The following is a 24,948-nucleotide window of genomic DNA, read 5'->3' as shown; positions in this document are numbered from 1 at the left end:
CTTTTTAACCTTGCATCAAATTCACTTCCCTAGCTCAAGAGAAGATTTTGTGTCAACATAACAAGCCATACATCAAGGCATCATGATTGTTGCATGAGAAAGGAATGTACACATGTGAGGTATATTGGATCTAGACATGAGCAACCATAAAAGAGATGTTGATTTTGATTTTGATTTTGAGACTCTTTATTAGGTTTTTCATTTTTTTATAATGTGTAATGGAGAGTATGCAAAGCCATTACTTCTCTCCCCATTATTGTTTATAGAATAGCTGGATCATGGCATATGCTATACACATAAAATTGGAGGCATACCACCAGGATTCTTACAAATGCGATATGCTTTCAAATTAAAATTTAATTACAAAATAGATTTAAAAGCCAAACTTTTATTTCAAAGGTTAAATGGTAACAATTGTTGTTCCATAGACCAAGTTTCATTAGCTTTGGAGAAGCTTATAATGTAGCTTTGATAATACACATTATCCATCTGAAGGCTGTGATGTCCAAATATTGGAGTCCTTGTTCCAACTTGCATCTCCAAGCTGTGGCTTAGGACATCCCTGAAAATTAGTTTGAAGGAGTTTTTCCCCTTTCTGGATCTTGAATATTTTTATAAAAAAAAAAAAGAGAGAAAGGGAAAGAGACCTATTATACTAGAATAATATAGATTCAACCTTCAGGGACTTACTGCCAGTAATTTAATCGAGAATTTTTGATTGCGAAGCAAAGGGTGCAAACAGTGGGCCCAGCCCCAGTTCACCATATAAAAATTCATTATTCAAAGTAAAATTTCTTTTTTGTTTGGATTAGATTAAGACCATAATCTTTTCCGGACATGATTTCACCTGTAAAATTTATTGGTTTCCTATTCTTGCTACTTGTCATCATCAATATTTCAATTGCGTGGTGTGCTCTCATTTTTCTACGTAGCTGGAAAAGCAAATAAACTTGTAATCAATATTCTAATTGTATAATGAGTCCTCATTTTTCAGTATAGTTGGTGTTACAGCCAATCTCCCGATCGTCCGAACGTCGGTGTTGCGCACCTGCAAGAAAAATCTTTACATACTAGACATACTTCTGGCGGAGACCCTCCGACGGTCAAGTCAGAGAGAAAACTAGGCAACAGTGGAAAATCAGGGGCTCAACGGAGGAGAGAGAGCTGGAGAGAGAGAGCTGGAGAGCTAAGAGACGCTTCAGAGAGCTTGGGGAAGCTTGCTCAGAACTGATCAAGACTGTTGCCTTACCCCATTTTATAGTAGAATGCGGTATGGTCCCGTCATTAATGATGCAGACAACTGGGGAGTTGTCAAATCGCCGGGAGCTATCAAATCGTCGTGGGTTGTCAAGTCACTGGGATTAATCCATGTCCTTCGCAGGGCAATGCCCCACAGCGGTCATACCGGATGTCCTTAACAGGACAACCGCCCATAGCGGTTGTACGGCGTTTGGATGGGCTGGCCGACTATAGGTCGGTATTCGGCTGTCGAAATATCGGATGATGATCCGGAGACACCATCGGCTGGTCTGATGTCTTGCGGAAGTCGGACGTCGGCTGCCATCCCGACAGTAGGTCGGTGATTTGAACTCGACCGTTTGACCGGCCGGAAACAGTATGTGTATGTTCGGCTGACATATCTTCGGTCGGATATCGTCGAAAGTCATTGTCGGCAGTCATCGTCGGAGTCATCGTCGGAATCATCCGTCGATTCGATCGGTAGAGTCGGATGACGGTCGAATCGATTTGAGGATAAGTCAGCGTACATGAGTTCATCGATATATTTCAACAGTTGAAAAAATAAATAAATTCTTGTACATGTTCAGATTTGGGGGATCCATATGTCGTAATTCTAAGGGGCAATATCTCCTCTCCAGGTGTTTTATTCAGCCTTTGCAAGGCATCTATACTCTTAGATTCGGATCATCCTAAGAGTCCAAACAGGAAGGGAAATCTCAGACACCGAGTCGCGACGCCCAACGGGGCGAGCTCACGGATCTGCTCCGCTCCCCTTCCCGTCACCATTTACCCGCAACCAAAAAGTCCAGAATACGAGCGAGAGAGGAAGAAAGAAGGGAAGGTAGCAAGAAAGAAAGGTCGAAGAAGAGATGGACGTCCTCTTGGGCTCCATCGACGTGAGGGATCTCCTGTCGGTCCAGGACATCGACGAGTCCTCCCCTCTCTCCGCTCCCGACCTTCGCCTCCTCATCGACCGCCTCCAGATCCGATCGCTCCACATCAAGGACAAGGTGCGCGACTACGTCCTCGCCCACCGCCAAGACTTCGCCGACATCTTCTCCCGCTGCTCCGAGGCCGCCGCCGGGGCTGATGCCGCCGCCGCCGCCCTCTCGGACGCCCTCCGCCTTCTTTCCGACCGCCCCCTTGACCGTGAGATCCGGGACATCGCCGAGGAAATCAGGAGCAAGCGGCGGGAGTTGGAGGAGCGGCGGGAGGCGCTGGCCATGGTGCGGACTATATCCCTGCTGCGGGAGAGGCTGCGGTCCTCGAGGGAGGATCTCAGGGCCGGGAGGTTGGTGGAGGCTTCCGTAGCTGTGAGGGATTTGAAGGCGGGGCTGTTGGTTTCTGGGATGGAGGAGGTGAGCGGAGAGCCAGAGCCGGCGGTTTATGGGTTCTTGAGGAAGGAGTGGACGGAGTGCTTCGATGAGGTATAAGAGATTTCATGATTACTTCCAGTTATCACACTTACTTTAAAATTCCTTTTTCAGTCATATTGGTGCATTGCCATGGAATAGTTAGGGTTTGTATTTTGCTGACTTATTTCTTGTTTTGACCAGTTAAGTCTCCCAGAAGTGAACCAAATTTAGTGTTTCTTTTATTTATTTTAACAGCTGCAAGGGGTGCTTGCGAAAATTGTGGGAAGTTCTGTCCAGTTCGATCTAGAGAATGACAGAGTTATAGTAAGGTCTAGGTCCACCGTTGGAGATATGGGTGAAGTAGAGCTCCATCAGGCATTGGAGGCAATGAAGGTAAGTTTTCTCAGTACTATATGTTTTCAGTTTTACACCACTTGGGAAAAGCCAATCTTTTAGTGATAACTATTTCTCTGATTTAGTGGCTTACCAACTGTGGTTACTCTCTTGACAGCATTATCTTGGTTTTTATCTGTATGCAAACTCATATTTGACTTTCCGTATGTCCTTTTCATTGACAATGTACGCCTTTTACATCTCATGAATTGGCATTTCTTTTAAGAATACTGCTACTCATTACTATGGAAAGTGCAGGAAATAGTAATTTAATGTGTTTTGATTGCAAGAGACCCATGATAGAGGGCCAGTAAGCTAAGTTTGAATCTTAAAAGCAGTTTGTTCCTAATGCAAGCCAAAATCTTGTGGGATTTCGTATCTTGAAACACAAGAGGCTTACATGATAGCCTGAGTTAAATCATGTGCCATACTCCTGATTACACATCTTCAAGGCCATGCATAATTGGGTGTTCGGCATATAATTATTACATTTATCTACTCCACTAAAATCGTGGCAATCCTCAAGGATCCTTGAATAAAAGGAGAAAGGTATCTTTTTCTTTCTTTCTTTCTTTCTTCTTCTTCTTCTTCTTCTTCTTCTTCTTTTAACTGATCTTTTGAAGCCAACTATTATCTCTTTTTTCATACATGTGGGCAGTGATGAATCTCCTTGGATGAGGAGTAACATGTTTTACATGTATCTTCATGTTTATAACCATTATCTGAAAGCCACAATACTCAAAGAGGGTGATTATGGAGGAATTGTCTCTCCTTACCTCAAGATCATGGAGGAGTCGTACATGGAAATTACCACCTTAAGTCAATGAAAAGCATTATTGGCACGAAAAGTTTATACTGCAGGAGCTATCATGGTTGACTCCAGTTCGAGCACTATCAACTTCAAAACATTAGTTCTGGTCCAAAGACATGCTAAGACTTGTTATCAGTTTACGGATGTGATATTATTGATGCTACCATTGGCTACACCATACTGCAGGATTTAGAGTTCAAGACTTTTTTGGTGTTGTTTTAATGTTTCTTGGTTGAAGTTTGTTCTTAAAGCTTGTAGGAATTGAGTACAATCAGAGTGGGGAATATTAGGTGCCTTTTAGATCAAAAATAAAATCTATTAGAGGGCTGCTTCTTGTTTTTGTCCAGGTTTTCTTGATAAGACCCTTTGGACTAAGTTGGTTTGGTGTTATGGTTGTTAGGATCCTAATGTTTCTTCTTTTATAGAAACTATTAAATATTAATGCTTTGTCCTAGGGAAGCCATTGTGTTAATGGTAGAATGAGTTGTGTTGGAGGCTTGTTGCTTTTTATGGTTGAAACATCAGTAAATATTTTTTTGTACTGACAAATGGAAAGAAAAACTTTCTTTGCTGGAGAAAGACTTTTTAAGGTCAAGAGTGTCATTTTTCTACAAATCTTGAGCTGATTACATTTTTTTTGACCTTGCTATCCAAGGTTAAGGCAAGCTTAAACAACTTTATATCAAATGTAATTTTAAAAAGTACCTTTGGTTCATTTGTAATGATTGGCTTATGACTGCAGTATCAGCCAGATTTTGATCAAAGAACATTTCTTTTTTGAGATTTGATTCTGGCATCAGGTTGTTTTACGCATAGCCATTTGATTATGCTTGCTCCAGTGACTTCCTGTGGTAAAATTTTAGTAGCAGGGGAAGTCTAGTTTGTGTTGATCATAGTTTGGCGATGGTGCCTTTGATAGCTGATAGCATATTATTCTCCATTAGTACTTCAAGCACTGGCTCAGCAAGAAATAAAGTAGGAATGAGATGGTTACATGGTTAAAGACACTGCTTTGTCAAAGATTGACAGATGTAGCACCATTTGGAATATATTTTGTAGTTAATAACAATACTCAAACAGGGAAATTCATGCTGAAGAGACTAAAACATCCTAGAACATGTTCTTTTCATTTTTTTCTGGACAAGACTTTACTAATCATCTTCAGGTTCTGAGGAAATAATTGGAATGAAATGAATGTATTTCCTGTTATTAAAAGCTTTCCTTATTGGTCCCAGTTGTCTTCAGCATGGACCTCATGGCTATAATAGGTTGGCTTTTTCATGTTCTTCTCACTCCTAGGGTCTCAGAGTACACAGAGATTAAAGAACACATCTTTAGTGCCATGTTCTGCAGTTGAAACCCCACAACTAAGTAATGAAGTAACAGAAACTATGAGAGTAAACTAGCATAAATAGAAGGTGGGTTTAATGCTTTGCACTTATCTTTTGTTCTTATTCCTGTTTGAGATTTTTGAGTGTCATTGCACTTGTTGCTGCTGGATATTTTTTATTGAAAATTCTTATGGATAAACTCATGTCCTTCACAAATTTGGTTGATAACTGATGTTGAGTTGGTCCAGGTGGCCCATAAATCTGTTAACATGTTATTTTCCTAGGCTGTAGCTTGTAAGATACTATCCTTTAAGATGGTTTACTAATAAAATCAATATCATCTATTTTTCCTCTTCCTACTGTCTCTTTTGTGCATCATATGCAGATAGTTGATGTTCTAGATTATGGACTGGCAAGAATAGCAGATTTAATGATCAAACATGTCATGGTTCCTGCAATAAGTAAGAGATCCATCAACATTCTTGTGGAACAACTAAATCAGGACTCTGATGAAAAGAGAGAGGCAATTCTTAGCCTGATGTCATCATCTGAAGTTCAGGTATGTGCAACATTTCTGTCAATCAGCTTTTAACTGTATAATTTTTTTCTTAACACTACAATTTAAATGTATACACTTCATTGATGTCTTTAGTCAATATTCCATTAACAAAGAAGCTGCAAGTTCACAAAAAAAAAAAAAAAAAAAAAAAGAAGCTGCACCATGAATAATAAAACTAAGAACTATGTATTACATTTTTACAATTTGTAATGATGTAGTACATAAATGTACTATATTCTTTTTGTTTTATTGTTATATATGGTGCAGCTTGATGCTTATGGTTATTGTGTTTTTGAGGTTTACCTTCAAAGAGATGCAGAATCAGCTGGTGTGCTGGTCTTAACCACCTTTTGTCCTTTAACAACCTTGATTTTAATATGTTTAAATCAGGTCCAACAACAAAAAATTGTCTATTTCTATCATATAAAATTCTGAATACATCATTAGACTGTATACATCATGATCTCTGTAATTAGGCTTTTTGTAATTTTACATGCAGGTATGTAATACTTACATGTCCAAGAAGAAATTGGCACATCACTCTTTATCTTAATCTCTAAAAGGGATTTGTTTTCTGCCTGAGTTCTCTGCTTTTTCTTTTTTCTGTTATTCTGATGTGACAAGCTAACATATTTAAATTAACCCTCTTGGCCTCTTTCCTTCTCATCTTTATCTAACTTGCTGCAACAGCTGTTAAATTGGCGGTGCTGCTTCCTCTGTTGGAAGGGTGGTCCCAATTATTCTTCAAGCTAATTTATCTAACACGGTGTCTGAGTGTAGCTCTCTAGGTTAGGAAGATAATTTAATTTTCAGTTACCCTAATCTTCTTACTGGATTTTCAAGTTAACTTTGATCATATTGACACAATAACTTTTAAGTTGAAGAGAGAAGATTAACAGTTTTTCCCTGGGATATCAGTGTGAGCAGCTAAGGCAGTCATACAAGGTATGAGGTGTTTGTCTTCATGGAGCCTTTTTTAGCTGAGGTACACATTTCATAAATGAAAAGCTGTCATGAGTGTTCCTTGATTAGCTGGTTCAATGGCTCACACTATGATGTGCCTTTAGAATGTGTGCAACCAAAATTATGAGCATTCCTTTTCCAAGCAGTAAGCATGCCACATTCAATTCAGCAAGGACTGTCTTCCTGTTTTTATTCCTTAAATAGTTTCATGATGGCTCCTACTAAACATAATTTATTTATTGCAGTAAGGCTGGACAGATTCAAAAAGCTCTTTTTTATATTTTTGCCTCCTGTTTTGTAGGAAAGCCTAGATGGTGCAACTCTTTATGCAAGACTTATTCAGATAATAAAATTTATCTACCGATTCATTTGCTTTGAGAATGGTACATGGATGCGGTGCTTTGGAAGATTGACTTGGTCAAGAATGTCAGACCTCATTATCACTCACTTCCTCTCCAAGGTGTGTTTCAACTATTCAACTCATCAAACATTTTCATTGTTGTTATTTGCATCAGCATTAGCTTCCTATCAATATTGATCATAATTTTAGTTGCATGATGCATACATAAATTGCCACTAGTATCATATTTGCATTGCATGTTAGAGGTTCTAAAATTGGTGAAGAACTGAAGACTAGTATTAGTAAACTAGCATTTTATTATCATGTACTGCATCTTCTAACTATTTATTGCCTTCACCTATTTTCCCATTTTATAGTCATGTCATAGATCTTCCCCTAGGGGCCTATGCAGTCAGCCTAGGTGCCTAAGCAGGTCATGCTATGAGGAAATAACTCCCTAGGTACTACATAGGTAAAGCAGCCACCCAGGCACTACATAAAGTCTAGGTGCCCCCTTGGCCTCTAAGCTAGAACAATATGCATGTTCTTATTTGTTATTCATGCGAGTTTGCTTAAGTTATTTGCTAGGTTTATTTAAAGTTGCTCAAGATGCATTGAGATGCTTAAATTAATTTGCTATAATACATTTATACTTAAAATATAATAACACTTCATATTCATATAACCTTGGTCAATTTATATAAAGAAAAAAAGGACACTTTTCTTGAAGTATCCATAAAGCCTTGATAGCTTTCTATGGGAAAAAGAAAACGATCTAAAACATCCAACACTCAAATCTAATGGTTCCCTGCATAACATTGCAAAAAAGTGCCAAATGTCAGCTGATATCAACAAGATGCTTCAAAGTTGGGTGTCCAACAGGTGTTGTGTCGTTTTTTTCTGAAATGTCCAAAGTGTCAAAACTCCCAGAAACCTTAAAAGTGGAGTGTCTAGCTAACATAGGTGCGTGCATATAAGCCTTACTTGTTTCTCTTGTTCATGAGAGGAGAATAAAATATAGTGCCTCATCGTTGATGACCCTTCCATTGGCCAATTCCAATTAGTAAGCTCGCCCCTTTTGCTTTCCTATCTTCTTCCTCTTTCCTTTTTGGTACTTGGCTATTTCTTTCCCTTTCTCTTTTCCCTCTTTCATCTCTTTCTCATTTTCTTTTATACTTTTTTGAATTTCTTTTCCTCTATATTTTCTCAACTCTTCTATCTCTTCTTTCTTATATATCTCCATTATATGTTTTGGCCATCTTATTTGGTTCTTCATGTTCTTTTTTTTCCTAATACCTTTTATCCTTTTCCCTCCCCCCCTCCTCTCTCCCTTTTCCCTCCCCCTTCCCCCATCCATCCCAACCCATTTCTTTTTTCTCTACTTCCTCCTCCTTCTTCCCTTCTTGTCCTCTTGTTCTATTTTTCAATTAAAGGGAATAACTACCTGGGGGCTTTGGAGCTGCTAGGCCCCCTACTGCCAAGTGACACTTGACTACCACTACCTTGATAACCTGTCATTTTCTAATATATTAATAGATTCATGTCAAATACAACAAACATAACATTGACACTTAGTAGATGGAGATTTGGATTTTTGACATTTCTATTTGTTTTCATTGATCATATCCTCCATACTTGTATATTAATATCTCTGGTCATTTTAAAAATTGGCTGGGTCATTTTTAAGTTATCTCCTTAACATGAGCTTATTATAGGCTTGATGATTTGATAGAATGCCAATTCATGTTAGTTTTCACATTAAACTTCTTTTAATAGTTGGAAAACATGATTAGGGCTTTGCTCATGAGCCTTCAGCATGGGTCTTTTGTATTCACTGTGATGCTAGATCAAGGATGGCAGGATTGGTACCGATAAGCATGCCGTCTGGTGATTGGTACAGTATGGCACTAGTCTGTATCGTACCAAACCATGGTGTACCGGAACCACAGGGAGGGAGAGGGCCGAAGTGGAAGGAGGAGGGAGAGGGAGAGGGGGTTGAGGAAGGAGAGGGAGGGAGGGAGAGAGAAAGGGGGGTATTCACCTGGGGGCTAGCATATATTAGGTTATTGATTTCATATTATTTAATAGTCTAACATATCTTGTTGTGGTATGAAATATTTGCAATGATTAGACTGCCTATTGGGAAACTTACAAATTGCTAAGCTTAAATGGCCATGCCCCATGTGTTAACTTTGGATAGTTTGCACCAATTTTCATGCATGGTATGATAGTTGGTGCAAATAGAACAAAGGTGACACCAACTACAATGTGTCAGTATATTATGGTACTAAGGATTCATAAAACATATTGGTTTGCTAGAGGTATCGCAAAATATGCTTAATACCGGTCAAACCTTGGTTTGAACTTTTTCAATAAAATATCTGGGGCCCATGGAACTTTGGTAATGAAGAAGCTTTTGGAAGTTTTTTTTTTGTTTTAATTCTCTGGCTAGAGTTGATACAATGCAGGTAATTGTTTATAATGATTAAGGGTTTTGTTTCTGTAATACGCGTATCTATGATAAAAGAAAGGAGGTTACAGGTATTTGCATTGCAAGGAAATTGCTTCTTCTGTCAAACATCTGTCACAAGAGGGGCTTATGCAAGTTTAATAACAGGGTAGCTGCTTGGCTGTTAATAAGTTGCTTTAGAATGTCTAATGACTTGGTTTAACTGTTTTGGGTAAATTCATGACTTGCCATCATCGTTAAACTCACCATCATCATTAAAGGATCATCATTTGATATGTCAAGAAGGATGGCTAAATCTGGTTAGGTAGAAATGATCAAAAAATTTCTAGAAGGGGGGACATTCCCAGTCTCTCTGATGTCTCCAATAAGACCAACCTACCAAAGTCACTGAGTCCTAGATATCATAGAGAGGAGCCAAATGACATCGGAAAACCAATGGATGTTCTCAGGACACTAATTCCTTTGCTAGTATTACCAGTATCGTGCAATATGTCAAGTTTGGTGTCCTCCTCATTCTTCAGTTTCTCTCTGGTTAATCACAAGTGTTTCAGCTAGCGTATACAGGTTGCTCTGCCTTGATATGTAACTGTTTGAACATAGCACAATCATCATCTCCTGGGATGATTCATGATTGTAGACCTACTTGGGGGAAAGCAAAGCAGCCTTCACCAGCCCCTTCTATGTGGATTGCTATAATTTAATTTGAAGTCTCTTTCAAGTTATATGCTTGCAGATTTCTATGAGGGAAATCAAACAGCAGATTGGTGGGCTGATGCCGCTGAACTGTGCTTTGTCATGAACCGTTTCAATCTAGCTGGTTGATCGTCTAAATGCTGATAGGGGAGAAAAATGATGCATTGGCCTTGTGAGCTGACTGATTCTCCTATAAAAAAAGGGGAAATCAAATTTCATGGGTTTACAGTAGTCATCTCCTCTGGGCTGATGGAGACATTCAGCTGGGCTCTACTTGAACATTGTTCCTTTTATTTTGTTGCAAGAAGAAAATAAGCTACACCAAAATTCCTTTTTGCTGCAGTAAATCCTTTACATATGTAATTCCTCATTATCTTCAAAAGCTGCACCAAGGTTCATTTTTCTGATGGCATGCTGGTTCTTCGTTTGTTGAAGAGTTAGGTTAATTCCAGAAAAGCAAAACCATTTTCATGTGAAGTAATTTGTGACGAACATGTGATCTTGCATCGATTCTCTGCTGCATTTTCTATTGAAACAGTATTCTGCTTTTATTTTATTATTATTATTATTTTTGAAATGATGTTGATTTCCTGTTTACAACTTTGAATATGATTGTGAATGCTAAATAATAAAAGTTAGAATGGTTGTTTCAGGCTGTCCCTGATGATGCTTCAAAAATCACGGATTTTGAAAATATTATGAAATGTACTGCTGAATTTGAGACCTTGTTAAAGGAAATGATGTTTATTTCAACAACCGATAAAAGTGAAGAAAAATTGAGTCATTTTGCTTACAATGTCGAAGTTCATTTTGCTTCTAGGAGGAGAAATGAGATTTTGGCAAGTGCAAGAAACTGCCTTCTACAGTTTGATTATTTCTTTTCACTGGTGAGTCTATGTATGCGAATGTCATTTTTATCATTGACTATTTCTTAAGTAAATTACTGTAATATGAATTGGTAATTCATGTCACAGGAAAATGCATCAAAAAGTTCCTTGCATGCTTCTGATGTTGTAGAATGTTCCTCCGAGTATGCTGCTGATTTGCTTTTCCAGCCTGAAAAGTGTATCATATCCAAAGCAGCCTCTCAACTTATGAAATTAGTGCATGAAGCACTTAAGGTATATCTCTTTTTGTTTTGCTTTTATAGGGGCCCCAATCACTTTGGGATCAAATATTTCCTGCTTAAGAATTTCCTGTGCTTCCTGAGAATTTCGCTGATGTTGAGTTTTGTACATAAACTCATACAATTTTTATTTTATATTGTTTACTCTGGGTCGTGCAGGAAATCATGTTGCAGATTGGTAGTTTGAGATTCATAATATTTTGTATAAGTTTTCTCAAAATCCATTTAGTTGTATTTTGTTCAAATATTTATATCTTATGTTGAGTAAGAAATATAGATGATACAAGGAATGCTATGTTTTACCATGGATTGTAGCTCCTTATCTTCTACATTATTTTGAACTGCTAGGTTTATTAAATTTTACTTGCTGTATAGTTTGTGAATGCGTCGTCATAAGTTTCATACGATAAATGGATTTTATAGTATACTCTGAATAAGCGATTTATCAGGTCTCATTGCATTGCGTGTGATCTTTTTCTTCTGCTGTGTCCTTTTTCAACTTTGAGAGGTGCTTACCTGCATTTGAGGTAAGCTTGGTTATTCATATCTATCTTCCTTTTTAGCAAAGCTTCCATGTCCTAATCAGACTCCTGGGATGACAGTCTTGGATTGAAGAAGAAGAAGAAGATGATGATGATGATGAAGAAGAATAAGAAGAAAATTAGTGATTTATCAGATCTCATTGCATTGGATGTGACCTTTTTCTTTTGCTATGTCATTTTTCAGTTCTGGTAGATGCTTACTGATATTTGAAGTAAACTTAGTTATTCATATTTGACTTCCTAGTAAAAACTTCCGTGTCTACAGTGTCCTAATCAGACACCTAGAAGAAGAAGAAGAGGACGTTGGTAGCACTTCAAAAGGCAGTGTTTTTAATTTGCTGTTGTCAAATGAACTTGTACCCAGCTTATGAGGGTTCGGATGAGCAGATCTAGGTTGTAAATGAGTTGACCAGCTTCAGGTTTGGGTTTAGAGTCATGACCTGCTTAACCTGTTTTGACCCATTTAAGCCATTTTAAGACCCGTGTAGTCCATTTAAAGCCCATTTGACTTGTTTAACGTGATCCAACCTGTTCCTTAAACAAGTTATGTGGGTAGGGTTGGGTTACCTATTTAATAAAGAGGTTGGGTTTGGTTTTGGATTTTTGACTTATTTAATAAATGGTTTAGGTCTAGGTTTACAAATTTTTGATTCACCTGTTTCTAACCCGACCAGACGTGTATCTAACCCAACCCAACCCATTTGCCACCCCTGACCTTGTTTGAGGATTGGACAAATCTCACTTACAAAAACACTTGAAACATGCAAAACACATAAATTTTGAAAAATAAATTAAAAATAACATTCATCAAATTACATTTGATCCATGTCGAATTACAATATGAAAACTCTGTTAAGTCCAAAAAAATCAGGGGGTTGTGTTTGTCATGGATGTTGTAATTGGACCTTCCCTTTATCGTTTAGGATTCATAGTGGCTTGGTTACTGGGGCTGGAGTTTCTTATACTCAAAATCCACAGCCTGTCATTTGGCATTCCAACACTGGAAATTGCTCCTACATGTTGTTGCCTGATTAAGAAGTGGCATTTGTCCTAATTCATGATTGAGCATTATATTGCCAATTTGCTTTTATGCTGTAGTTCTCAGTTTAGCTTAACCATATCCAGCACAAGTTCTACAGATGTCATCTTCTTAGCTGTTACCCAAGAATATGTACCCTCATAATTGCCACATATTTTTTGCAGATAAATATAGTTTTCTGACATTCATATTAAATCTCCTGTAATTACATGATCATGTAGTGATACACAAAACTTTAGTAGTGCTTCTTGTGCATTTATTTGACATTTCTTTTCCTGGGAACATGATCATCCGTATCTCCATCCACTATTATAAGGTTTGAATCATTTTTTGTGACTACGCAGATTTCAAATTTATTATATATTAGAGTGCTGGATAGAATGTGATAGATAACTGCTAGTCTGTCATATATTAATATGTTTGTCTTCATTTCCCTTTTTATATATCCATGAGCAATTTGTAGACATGCCAATTCTATTTTACCACTATTGTCTCCACTCTCCAATGAGTGAAACACTAGGGCATGCTGGGCTCCTAGAGCCATCTTAATTGGTAACCTTTTCAGTTATGTTGGATGCCCCCCCCTTGTGCCTGATATGGAAAAGATTAATTTTGATGGATCTGTAAGATCTGGCAAAGCAGGTGCTGGATTCATCAATAGAGATAACAACAGTCATGTACTCTATGCTGGTTCACGAAGATCCAACACTACATCTGTCCCAACAGCTGAGCTGAGAGCAGCAAGGACTGACTTATTGCTGCAGTCTACCGCCTTGGGTTGACAAGGGTTTGGATGGAACGGGACTTACGGACTGTATTTACTTGGACCGAGAATTATTCAGAGGCCACAGCATCTCACCATTCACTTCTAAAGGATATTCATCCCGGCGACACCTCCAGGCTTTCCACGTAACACATACCATGCATGATGCCAATCAGCCAGCTGATTGGTTAGCAAGTAGACATGTCAACTAGGACCTCACCCATCATGATTTAGCTTCATGCTCTACTTTATGTCCTGATCGATGCAGATAGTTCTATATCTTCCCTAGAACTTCACTTCAGGTTTACCTCCCACTGCACCATATACAAAAGAGTCAATTTGTTTCGTTAAAACTTCAAGGGAACTTGTTGGCATGAACTTAAACTGCTTTTGTTCATGTATAAAGAAATCAGTTCTTTGCTTCTATCTTTGCTGTCGTTTGCACTAGTTATATTCATCATAAGAACAACCTAGTTGATTCAGTGGCCATATATTGCTGCTCTACACCTTTCTTCTTTGCTGTTATTATGTTTAATGAAATTTAAATTTTGTTCCTTGATCTTTTGATCAATCAACAATATTTTGATGTGCATAATTTTTAATTGTGAACAATCAGTGCAGGATGCTTGTTTATCATCCACGAGAGTCGCAAAGGAGCTTTACCATGCTGCAAGAGATGTTTTGCTTTTGTACAAAGCTATTGTGCCAATCAAGGTCTACACTTCATCGCCTATTGCACATAAAAGAACTCTACCATCTGAACTTCCTGAATGCTTGTAGATATTTTAAGTTTACATGCATTTGGATTTTATTTATACTTGGTAGTTTTATCATTCCAGTAGGTTATCTGCAATGGCATCAATTCAGTATTTTGCTTACCCAGAATTGCCATTGTATCAGACTCCCTTCATTAGTGTTGTGAAGGACATAAATTCAGCGACATTAGTTCGCCCGGTTTTCTTGGGTCGCTTATCCCTTCTCAATCTTTAAGACCACTTTGAATGAGAATTCATGCTTGCAATTCTAATCCCATACATCTGATTCAACTCAAGAAACAATTAATTCTTGTTGTTGATTTTACTGCATTATGATTATACAGATTCATCTGACAACTGCTACTAGATATACATAATCTAAGTTCTATTATATTAAAGAGACTTTATATATATTAAAAATAATTTGAATATATCAAAAAGAATTTATATGCTTGCTAATATTAAGTGAATTAAAACATAAAGGTGTCAGGATTTTCCCCCTGTGCAATAGATCTTGCGCTGGTGGTTCTTGTCTTCTCAATGTTTTATGTGTACATGACATACATATCGTCACTATGGCATTTGAACTGATCTTTTTAATTTCTGTGTATGTAGCTTGAGAGGCAGTTGGATAGCATCAGCCAAGTGGCTATAGTCATCTACAATGACTGTAACTATCTGTCTCAAGAGATTCTTGGACTTGCCTTTGAGGTATGTATTGACTTGCAATCTGCACTAATTGTACACATATAATCTATTCTTGGTTTCTAGTTTTTGGTTTTTTATTTGACTGCTTCACAAGCAAGGTGAAGACATGGTATACCAGCTCAAATTGGTCAAAATTAATCTGAAAATATTCACAGAGGTAGCGTTTGGTGACCCAAATAAGATCACCATGGTGATCTAGAATTACTGTGATCTGAATCCTGTGGTGATCTGATCACTAGTGATTTAAGATTACGGCATTTGGTAGACCATGATCTAGTGATTAAACATCCTCGAGTATCTACGAGTAATTTATTTGGTATTCTATAGGAATCCAAGATCACTGATTATATAATACTAAAACTATCCATAATATATTCTATAAAAATATTTTTATTAATCATATATAATATATTATAAATAAAATATTATTTTATTTATTAATATATTAATAATTAATAGATTCTATAAAAATATATATATTAGTCCTATAAATTATTGATCCTATAAAATATATTAATTATTATTATAGAATTAATATTTTTATTTATACTTATATTATTTATTAATATGAATATTTATTTTGATTAAAAAAATAAGATAAATTGAAGTAATATATTAAATATTTTATTATATAAATATATAGTACAATAAGATATTTTTACAGTAATTTAAAATTATCATTGAATCATAATATGATAATAATATGATTCATAATATATTATAATGTAATATATCATAAATATAATATATAATATCAAATATAATATAATATTATATATACAATAATGATATAATATATTAACGGTATATTAACATACCAATTTTTTTTACTGGATGGATGGGTATTTTTGTCCTTATATTAGATCACTGTTTGAGGGTGATCTTGGATTGCCGACCTCGAGGACGGTTATCCCATCACTGGGTTGGGGGGTGATTTGAAGAGAGAGTGATTTGAAATCACTGTTACGTGGAATCACCATGATACAACCAAACGCGGTGATCTCATCAGCACCACTCATATCATCCTCCTGATTTTGGATGGATCACCTTATACCAAATGTCCCCATAGTGTGGTTCCTGAAAAACTGAAGTTTATAACCAAGGAAATGGTTTTCCAAGCGGTAGCATACTGAAGTTTATAATCAAGGAAATGGTTTTTCAAGCAATAGCATAAATCTATCTTATATGCTAGCATTCAACTTGTGATTTGTTGAAGACTTCCAACAGCTTCTATTTTCTACTATAAGTTACCTTTTTTGTTTAGAGATAAGTTCAAGGGATGCATTCAGATTTTTGCTCATTGGCTTATAGAGCTGGAAGCAGTTCCTGAGGCTCATTATCTTCTTTCAGTTTGTAGTGCTTCTATTAAGTCCCTAAAAGTTGAGCATTTTGTGGCTTACTCTTTTGTATGCTTGCATTCCTAAAGTGATGATTATTTACACCTTAGTGAGTTACGATGTGATTGATGTGATTCACATTGATAAACCTTGCACTAGATGTTACCTTTCTATGTTCTTAGCATAGTTAATCTTTTACTGTGCTTACGAAACTACTCCAGCCTAGATTTTATTCAATTGACCAGCTTATAAAAGATAAGTTTCTTTGTGTTCAGTATCGTGCAGATTTTCCAAGTGGCTTGAATAATCAGGCAGTATTTGTTGATCTGGCCCCAAGTTTTTACCAGTTGGCAGAGGACATACTGCAAAAGCAAGTGCAGCTAGTTTTTAGTAGTTTGAAGGAGGTACGCCTTTGTTGTTCATTAGAATCATTTTCATCTATTGATTGGATTGCTTAATTCTTGTAAGACATTTATTGTTTCCATTTGATTTTTTTTTTATTTGGTTTTCAGGCTATAGATGGGGCTGATGGGTTTCAGAATACCCACCAATCTCAACAATACGAGTTAGCAAAGTTTAGTATAGAGCAGGTATTCTAGCTATCTTGTACCATACACAAATAAGACTTTTCATATTCTTAATGTATTAAAATGATCAAATGACAATTAGATTTAGTAAAATTGTAGTTATATTTCTTGTATGTGGTCGAACATGCTTGCTCTTTGGGTTGTGAAGCTTTCAATTTTGTGTATCATAACTTTCTTATTTCACAAAAGTTAATAATAGAAATTAATCTGTTTTAGTTTGCATTTTCCTACAGTATGTTGAAATAAAATGTATCTCATTTTCTTTTCCTTTGGTATCCACAGTGATGTGGTTTTCTTATAATTGGAATTTTGAATTGTTGGATGAACCTGGCATCCAAAATGTTTGGGTAGTTAACATAGCACTACTTTTAAAGTTGGCTCTGCATTATCTATCAATATCAGATCAGATCCCTCCAAGAGGGACTTGATGGCTTGTTACAAGCGCACCTGCTAGAATTATGGTATCTGCACAGAGATGAGCCAGAATTCTGCACATCCCGTTCTCAACTGCAGAGCTGTCACTGTGGACAGTTTTGCTTCAGTCTCATCAACTTGCTAGCCATCTCCATTTACATTGTAGATTGAATTGTTGACATCAACCTTCTGGTTGCTGTGGCTTCAAGAGTAAATTAAGTGGACAATGTGAAGACTATACTAGTTAGGCTTCCTAGAGCGTAAATCCATGTAAAAGGTAATCTATCCTTGTTTTAGATAAAGATATTGCTTTTAAAACTTGGAGGTCTTGACTTTTTGCCCTCACTTGATGCATAGGTAGGGGTCCACCAAAATAAATATATATATTTTGTTTATTGGTACTTATAGTAGTATAGATCACGATCAACAATATGGATCTCTATTTTTAATATTTTACTAAATATTTAATGTTTAATGCGTAATCCTCCCCCCCTCTCTCTCTCTCTTTCTATATATATATATATATATATATATATATATTACACATGAATGTATGTTTGTAGGTATATGTATTTATAATTCAGTATATCAGTAGTGAGGATAACAAAGGATCACATGATTTTGGTTAAGTCTGCTGGGATTAGATTGCCGCCATAAATTTGTGTATTAGATTTGATCATTCTGATTATGAGAATGTCTCCTTAACCATTCACATTATGACCATTTGAAAACAAGTAGTCAGTATGTGATTAATACCATTACATGTTGTGGTCTAAAGATGCATGTATCATGGTCAGGTTGTCTTCATTCTAGAGAAAGTACATATTATGTGGGAGCCACTCATGCTGGCATCAACATACAAGAAAACTATGTGCACGATCTTGGATTCTATCTTTTGTAGAATTACTAAAGATATGCTACTTTTAGATGACATGGCGGCTGAAGAGACTTTGCAGGTTCTCCCAAAATCCCTTATCCAAATTCTTTATAGGCTTCAAATTACTGCAGAAGATAGGTAATATGCTCTTATCATTTCAGCTACAACGACTGATCCACATGGCATTAGAGAATTTATCCTCATTGTTGGAGTCCCTTATTGCTAATGTGGACGAAAAGGAGAAAGTTTTGGATGACACTATATGGGTTAAATTAGATGACATGATACCGTCTTTATGCAAATTCCGCAAGCTAGCAGGTATGTCCTTCCTTTTATCCTAGATTGTATACATACATTATAGATACATGCAAACATACATAGATGTATGTGTATATATATGTGTATGCCTTTGTATATTGACATCTATATTCATATATAAAATTTTGACATGAATTTATTGGTGCGATTTATCCTGCTAGACTTGTATGATATGCCTCTGATATCCATCACAACATCATGGGAAAGTGGAGAACTGCTTGCTTGTGGCTTCTTATCATCTGAGGTATGCTTAGTTTTGTTAGCATCTTAAGTTTGATCTCTGTTGATATTTATTTGATAACATAATTGTGTTCTTCTTCCTCTCAAAGAAAACATAATTGTGTTTTTTCCTCTTAGTACTTGATTGTTGGCGCGATCAACCAGGGCCCTTCTCTATCTAATGCTTGTAATAACAATTCTTCATTTTCTTCCAAGCAACTCTTAGTGATAGCTTGAAATGTATAGATTTGTGACCCTTCCCTTTATTCAGAAGAATGGGAAGATCCAAAAAAAATAGATGAAATGGAAGAGATCTGAGTGAATGGAAAGGAAACAACGTTAGGGGAATTCCACTTCCGCTTAGAGACATGTTATAAAGATAACCCACTTTATGAAGTTATAACACAAGTGATCCAAATTTTTTTAAAAAAGGTACGAGTGTCTTGTGCAGAAGTACATGATTATTGTAAACAGCAATTTACTCTAATTTTATAGGTATTGGGATAATTTTTGAAGGCTGATGTCACCAAGCATTAGTGAAAACATGTGAATCTTGCTGCCAGGCAACCGGCCATCTCTTTTCTGTTTGTAGAGATTTGTGGAGAATGGAAGTACATTAGTATCCATCTATTTTATGATATGGGCGTTGTCTTACAGAAACATAAACATGACCATTTAGTTTTTCTCTACTTTTTGGAATTGGCTTTACGAATCCTCATTTCCTAAGTATTCCTATTTAGGTGGCTCTGTGATGTTTCTCCAAGTTTCTCCATATCCTGTCACAACCTTTATCCATGTCACTTCAGGTCTTCCTTGGTCTTCCCTTTTCTTACCATCTGCAACACAAAACAAAATATCTCTCCCCATTGGAGCCATCTTAAATCTTCATTGTACATGTCCATACCATTTCAATTGATTTTCCATTACCATGTCCTTAATTTGTGCAACCCCTTTAGCTCCTTTAATATATTCATTTCTTATTTTAACTTTTTTAGTTTCATTATACGTGTATCTTAACATTCTTATTTCTGCTATGCTTGGCCTATTTTCATGTACTTTCTTTCTTTTTTTTTGGTAAATGTACTTTCTTCATTGTCTAGCACTCTGTTTTACTGTTGTTCTATAAAATTTTTCTTTAAGTCCCCAAGATATGCACCTATCATATAATATTCAAAAAGCACCTTTCCACTTCATCCAACCAGTTAGATTTTTTTTTTTTTAGTTGTCTATCGGAATATTCTTTTTGCTTTTGCGGTTGAAAGTTCATTATTTTAAAGTTGGAAAGAATGGCATTCAAATCTTTCTTGATTGATGATTTTGCCGGCCTTGACACCATGTTTCTTCATGCAGATAGAGAACTTCGTGAAAGCAATTTTCGCAGATTCTCCTTTGAGAAAGGAGTGTTTGTGGAGGATAGGAAATATCAGTAGATGAGCAACAATGTCCCGACAATGTGGGTCCTTAGTCTGTATTGAAATAGGACGCCATTCGTGTGGATATATTTTTTGTTTTTTTGCCCTTGGAAGTATATGGTTCTTCATAGTAGAAGCAAATTGTAAATTCCAGCTTTTGGCCAGCCCACGAGAGCATTGAATGATAGAGGAAGTCACAAAGCTGACCCAAATATATGGGGAAGGCTTCGGAGTGGGTTACGGTGAGAAAATTTCAACAAACGGGTTACTTTCTGTGGAGTATGGTACTGAAATGAGGCCGTCCGGGGAGGCGGACCCAGACACTAACATGAAGTAACCATTGTCAATGTTATCCTGTTCTCAATGGTCAATTGGCCGGTCATATCTGTAATACCATGAACCATCAGAAGTATTATCATGCTTTTGTTGGCAATCAGAGACTACATAGATAGTGAACTTACATAAAAAGAAGCCGAAGTTGCCGAGTAAATCTCTGTGCGCTGGTTGGTTCACTTGTTATGAACCTTGCAAACCAGTGAATTCCTATGAAGAGGCGGGTTCACATTTTCGCTTGTGATCAGAGCCTTTCAAAAACATTGGTATTGAACGATGTACTTCCTTCGTGGCTTAGGTTGGGTCCGTATTTGGGATCTGTAAACCATACTGGTTGGATACGATAGAGCCATCATGGCCTGTAATGTCATTATCATTGGATTGTAATGGAAAACACTTGTTCTATGGTATATAGCATTGTTCTCAACCTTCTCAGGCTTCTTGTTGAAGATCTCGTCTGTGATCATTCATAAGATTTATTCAAGCATTTGCACTATTACAGGAAATATATACTTGAGATTTGAAAAATGGTACCGCTAATCAAATAAAAAGGTACCGCTAATCAAATGTTCTCTTCAAAGATATTAGCAATGGCTAAGCAAATTAGCCTAACAATTTGTTGACAAAAAATAACATTCTCGGCTGATTAGTTGGGGCCATGGCTGGTTGCAGTCTGATGGTGGTTGCTCGGGCTAGAGGCGATGGAGGGTTCGGAAAGAAAGAGGCTGAGTTAACTTGGACCCTGGATTGAAAATTGAGGCAAGCCAACTCAGGAAAGAGTCAGGTCAAGACAGGTCGGTCAACAGGTCGGATTGGGTCGATCCGCTTAAGGGATATGATGGTCGGTGTAAACCATCCAAGATCACACGACGGCAATCTCATCTCTGACTTAAGGCTCAGATCAACGATTGGATCGGAGGGGGGGGAAGCATGGGGATTGGTGCGGTGGATTTGGGCTCAAGTCCGAGCGCCGTCCGGCCTGGACCCATGTGCAGGAGGGCAGGAAGGTTCGTGCAAGGTCACGAGCGTGGGCTTTTCTAGGCCGCACTTTGGCATGGCGGACTCGATGGAGGTGGGCTCGAGCAAACCCAAGTGTGCCCGGCCCAATGAGTTTGATGCGAGCCGGGTGCTTGTGAAGCCTGACAGGTGGGAAAAACAGCCCAGTGGGCCCAAAAAAACTCCCTACTAAGCAAAACAGGGCCAAGGGGAAGGCCCTAGCCTGCCTAATGGCTCAAATTGACTCGCCAGCTGCATCAGGGGCCCTGGGGTCTTTACTTTCTTTCCTGGGATCCTAAAGGAAGGAGAAACGGACTCACTTCAGCAGGATGCACAGGCAGCCGACCTTGTTGGCCTAGCGGTAGTGGGGCACTTTGAGCAGGTAGTGGTTTCGGCAATGGAGAGTACATTGGTGCATATGGAGTGCCCGATGAAAGGCCTGGATCATGGTGAGGCAATGGCCCAGCTAAGGCAGGCCATCTAGGGGGAGGAGGGGTGTCTGGGAGCTATGGATCCGATGGTAGTAGGGATGGAGGGCGATACTTAGGCTGAGGGGGTACTGGTGAGGAACCCCTTCCCCGCCAATTGTCCCAATGAGGCTATTGATTTGGAACACATAAGGGGTCGGAAAGCGCTCGTTTCGGACAACATTCGGTAGAATCATCGAGCAGCACTGTCCGGATATCTGTGTCATACTTGAGACCTGTCTATTGAGGATGAGCCTCGTCCTAATCAGAAGACGGATCCCACCGGCATGGTGTACTTATGCGGTGGAGTCCAGGGGTCTATCAGGGTGGATCTTGGTGCTGTGGCAACATGGCTTGGTCTGGACAGATGCATTGCACAAGTGCGAGCAATAGATGGCATTAGTCATCTCAGAGTAGACTAGTGACCCTTGGCTTTTGTCAGATGTATATGCGAGCACCGACTATAGGGAGTGGATGGTTCTTTAGTTTGGGATCTCCAAGATGGTGGCACTGGGCTTGCCTTCTCTTATGGCCAAAGACTTCAATTGTATTGTGGGGGTCCACGAGAGGGGTGGGAGGTAATACATTGATAGTATTGAGGCCAGAGAGTTCAGAGAGTTTATCGATGACTTGGGCCTGATTGACCTTGGATACACCGGATTTAGATTCACTTAGTGCAACAATCGGCTCGGGACAGCTAGGGTTTGAGAGAAGATTGATCGGGTGCTTGCCATCGTCGATTGGCTCTAGCATTTTTCCAACCATCCAGTGCAGTACTTTCTGAGGATTGCTTCGAACCACTGCCCCTTACTCATCACCACTGATGGCCTACACTTACTTAGGGCCCTGTTTAGATTTGAGAAGTCATGGACTTTTTATCCGAGAGCATGGGACCTGATTAGAGAGGTTTGGAAGATGCCCATCTATGAGGATACGAGATATCAGGTGACCAAGAGGCTTGAGCTGGCGAGGCGCAAGCTCATTGGTGGAACCGTGTTGAGGTTGGTGCTATCTTTAGAGTGGAGGTGGATATTGTGGAGCTTTAGAGGAGGACCAGGAAGGGGCCTCCAGGAGTTTGACTTGAGGGAGTTGTGATATATGCTCTTTGAGCACCATGCTCCGTTGAGGCAGTAGGAGACACTATAGAAGCAAAAGTTTAGGATGCAGTGGATCAGGGAGGATGATCGAAATATCAGATTCATTCATCAGTCCATGATGATCCAAAGATCCACCAACCGCATCAGACAACTGAGAGATAGTGATGGCATAGTGGTGGAGGACAATGATGTGATCAGGGATCAGATTCTTCAGTTTTTCAGGTCGCGGTGGACCATCCCTCTAGGCAGAGATACGCCTTAGGGGTCCTAGCTAGTGTGCAGTATTTTTGTGGAGGAGAATGAGATCCTGACTCATCCGTTGTCCGCTGAGGTGCAGGGTGCCTTTTGGTCTCTCGAAAAGGACAAAGCCCCAGGACCAAATGGGTTTCTCCCTCTCTTCTTCCATCGATACTGGCCCATTGTTGGTGGAGAGGTGGTTGTAGCAGTGTAGGTGGCTCTTGAGTCTAGAGGCATTCTTGATGAGTGAAAGAGGACATTAATCACCCTCATCCGAAGAGATCTGATACATCGCCTCGGGGCACTTCAGGCCTATCAATTTTTGCACCATTTTCTATAAAGTATATGCGAGGATCTTGGTTAGTCATCTGAAGCTGATTATTCCTTGCTTGATTAGTCTGGAGCATGGTGCTTTTGTCAATGGTCGCTGTATCACTGATAATATCTTACTCACCTAGGAGTTCATGCATGATTTGCGGCATACCTCAATTCGACGAAGCTTGATGGCGATCAAGCTGGGTATGAAGTGGGTTTATGACCGGATGAGCTGGCATTTTTTGTGTAGGATGTTTCAAGAGTTCAGCTTCCAGGACATGTGGACTGACTGGATCATGGACTATGTAGAGGCTCCGACCTTTGCCATCCTATTCAATGGCGCCCCGACAGATTTCTTCTACTCGACGAGCGGACTTTGTCAAGGATGCCCTCTCTCCCTTTATCTGTTTATCTTGTGTACTGATGCTTTATGCCGTACTCTTCGGACGGTGATTTAGGGGGTAGTGCTGGAGCCCTACTGGCCTACCTCTGGGATCTAGCCATTCTTACACATTCTCTTTGCAGGTGATTGTTTGCTTATTGGTCGACGACTATCTGGAAGTTGAGGTGCTTCACGACTATTGTTGAGGCATGCTGTTGAGCTTTTGGCCAGTTTGTGAATCTGCAGAAGTCTACGATCACCTTCAGTCCTAAGACAAAGGTCCAGGTGAAGCAGATAATTCGGGACAGGCTTGGGATTCCTGAACAGATTGGGATCCTGACCTACCTAGGAGTTTCTATCATAGGAAAGAGATCGGAGAGGACTGACTGTAGGCCCATGGAGTAGCGGGTTCGGGATTGTCTCAAGGGTTGGCAAGCCAACACCCTTTCCATGATGGGGAGGACCACCCTCATAAGATCTATTTTGAGTTCCATTGCGATCTATATCATGACGAACACTATTATGCCGAGATCCTATCTTAGGGGCCTGGAGCAGTAGTTTTGAAGCTTTCTCTGGGGCTCTAAATAAGGTGGTCATGGGATTCACTTGCTATCTTGGGAGGTGACTGCCAGTCTGTATGGGATGGGGCCTGGAGATCCAATCCTTGCTGGTTAGAAGGGAGGCTATGATTGCCAGACATACTACTAGATTCTTCACCCAACTTGATTGTCTATGGAACAGGATGATGAGGGCTTGGTATGGGGCTTGGAGCCAAGGGTCCCAGGTCCGAATTATCCGTGGCAGCTTCATCTGGAGGGAGATCTGCATCCGCGCTCCTATAGTGATGGCCTAGGTCAGTTGGCTGATTGA

At 38.7% G+C, this 24,948-nt stretch overlaps 1 protein-coding gene across 1 annotated transcript; it reads left to right on the top strand.

Moving 5' to 3' along the window:
• Positions 1-1,916: 1,916 nt before the first annotated feature.
• On the top strand, positions 1,917-21,033 carry LOC105050186 (centromere/kinetochore protein zw10 homolog). Its single transcript, XM_010930110.4, has 14 exons — positions 1,917-2,666; positions 2,850-2,987; positions 5,515-5,688; positions 6,953-7,111; positions 10,808-11,041; positions 11,129-11,275; positions 14,246-14,338; positions 14,995-15,090; positions 16,700-16,828; positions 16,937-17,014; positions 18,223-18,381; positions 18,464-18,620; positions 18,782-18,864; positions 20,190-21,033. Exons 1-14 carry the CDS (start codon positions 2,109-2,111, stop codon positions 20,271-20,273), a joined length of 2,289 nt encoding a protein of 762 aa, XP_010928412.1. The 5' UTR covers positions 1,917-2,108; the 3' UTR covers positions 20,274-21,033.
• The last annotated feature ends 3,915 nt before the right edge of the window (positions 21,034-24,948 follow it).

The sequence above is a fragment of the Elaeis guineensis genome, chromosome 8, assembly GCF_000442705.2.
Source record: "Elaeis guineensis isolate ETL-2024a chromosome 8, EG11, whole genome shotgun sequence".
In the NCBI taxonomy this organism is placed as follows: Eukaryota; Viridiplantae; Streptophyta; class Magnoliopsida; order Arecales; family Arecaceae; genus Elaeis; species Elaeis guineensis.
This window is presented reverse-complemented; position numbering and strand designations above follow the sequence as displayed.

Bases quoted from the DNA above. Each gene is read 5' to 3' on its own strand.
- LOC105050186 (XM_010930110.4), top strand. From the start codon at position 2,109: ATGGACGTCCTCTTGGGCTCCATCGACGTGAGGGATCTCCTGTCGGTC. The intron at 17,015-18,222 runs GTATTCTAGCTA...TATCATGGTCAG, and splicing joins CAAAGTTTAGTATAGAGCAG to GTTGTCTTCATTCTAGAGAA. The intron at 18,382-18,463 runs GTTCTCCCAAAA...TTATCATTTCAG, and splicing joins CGGCTGAAGAGACTTTGCAG to CTACAACGACTGATCCACAT.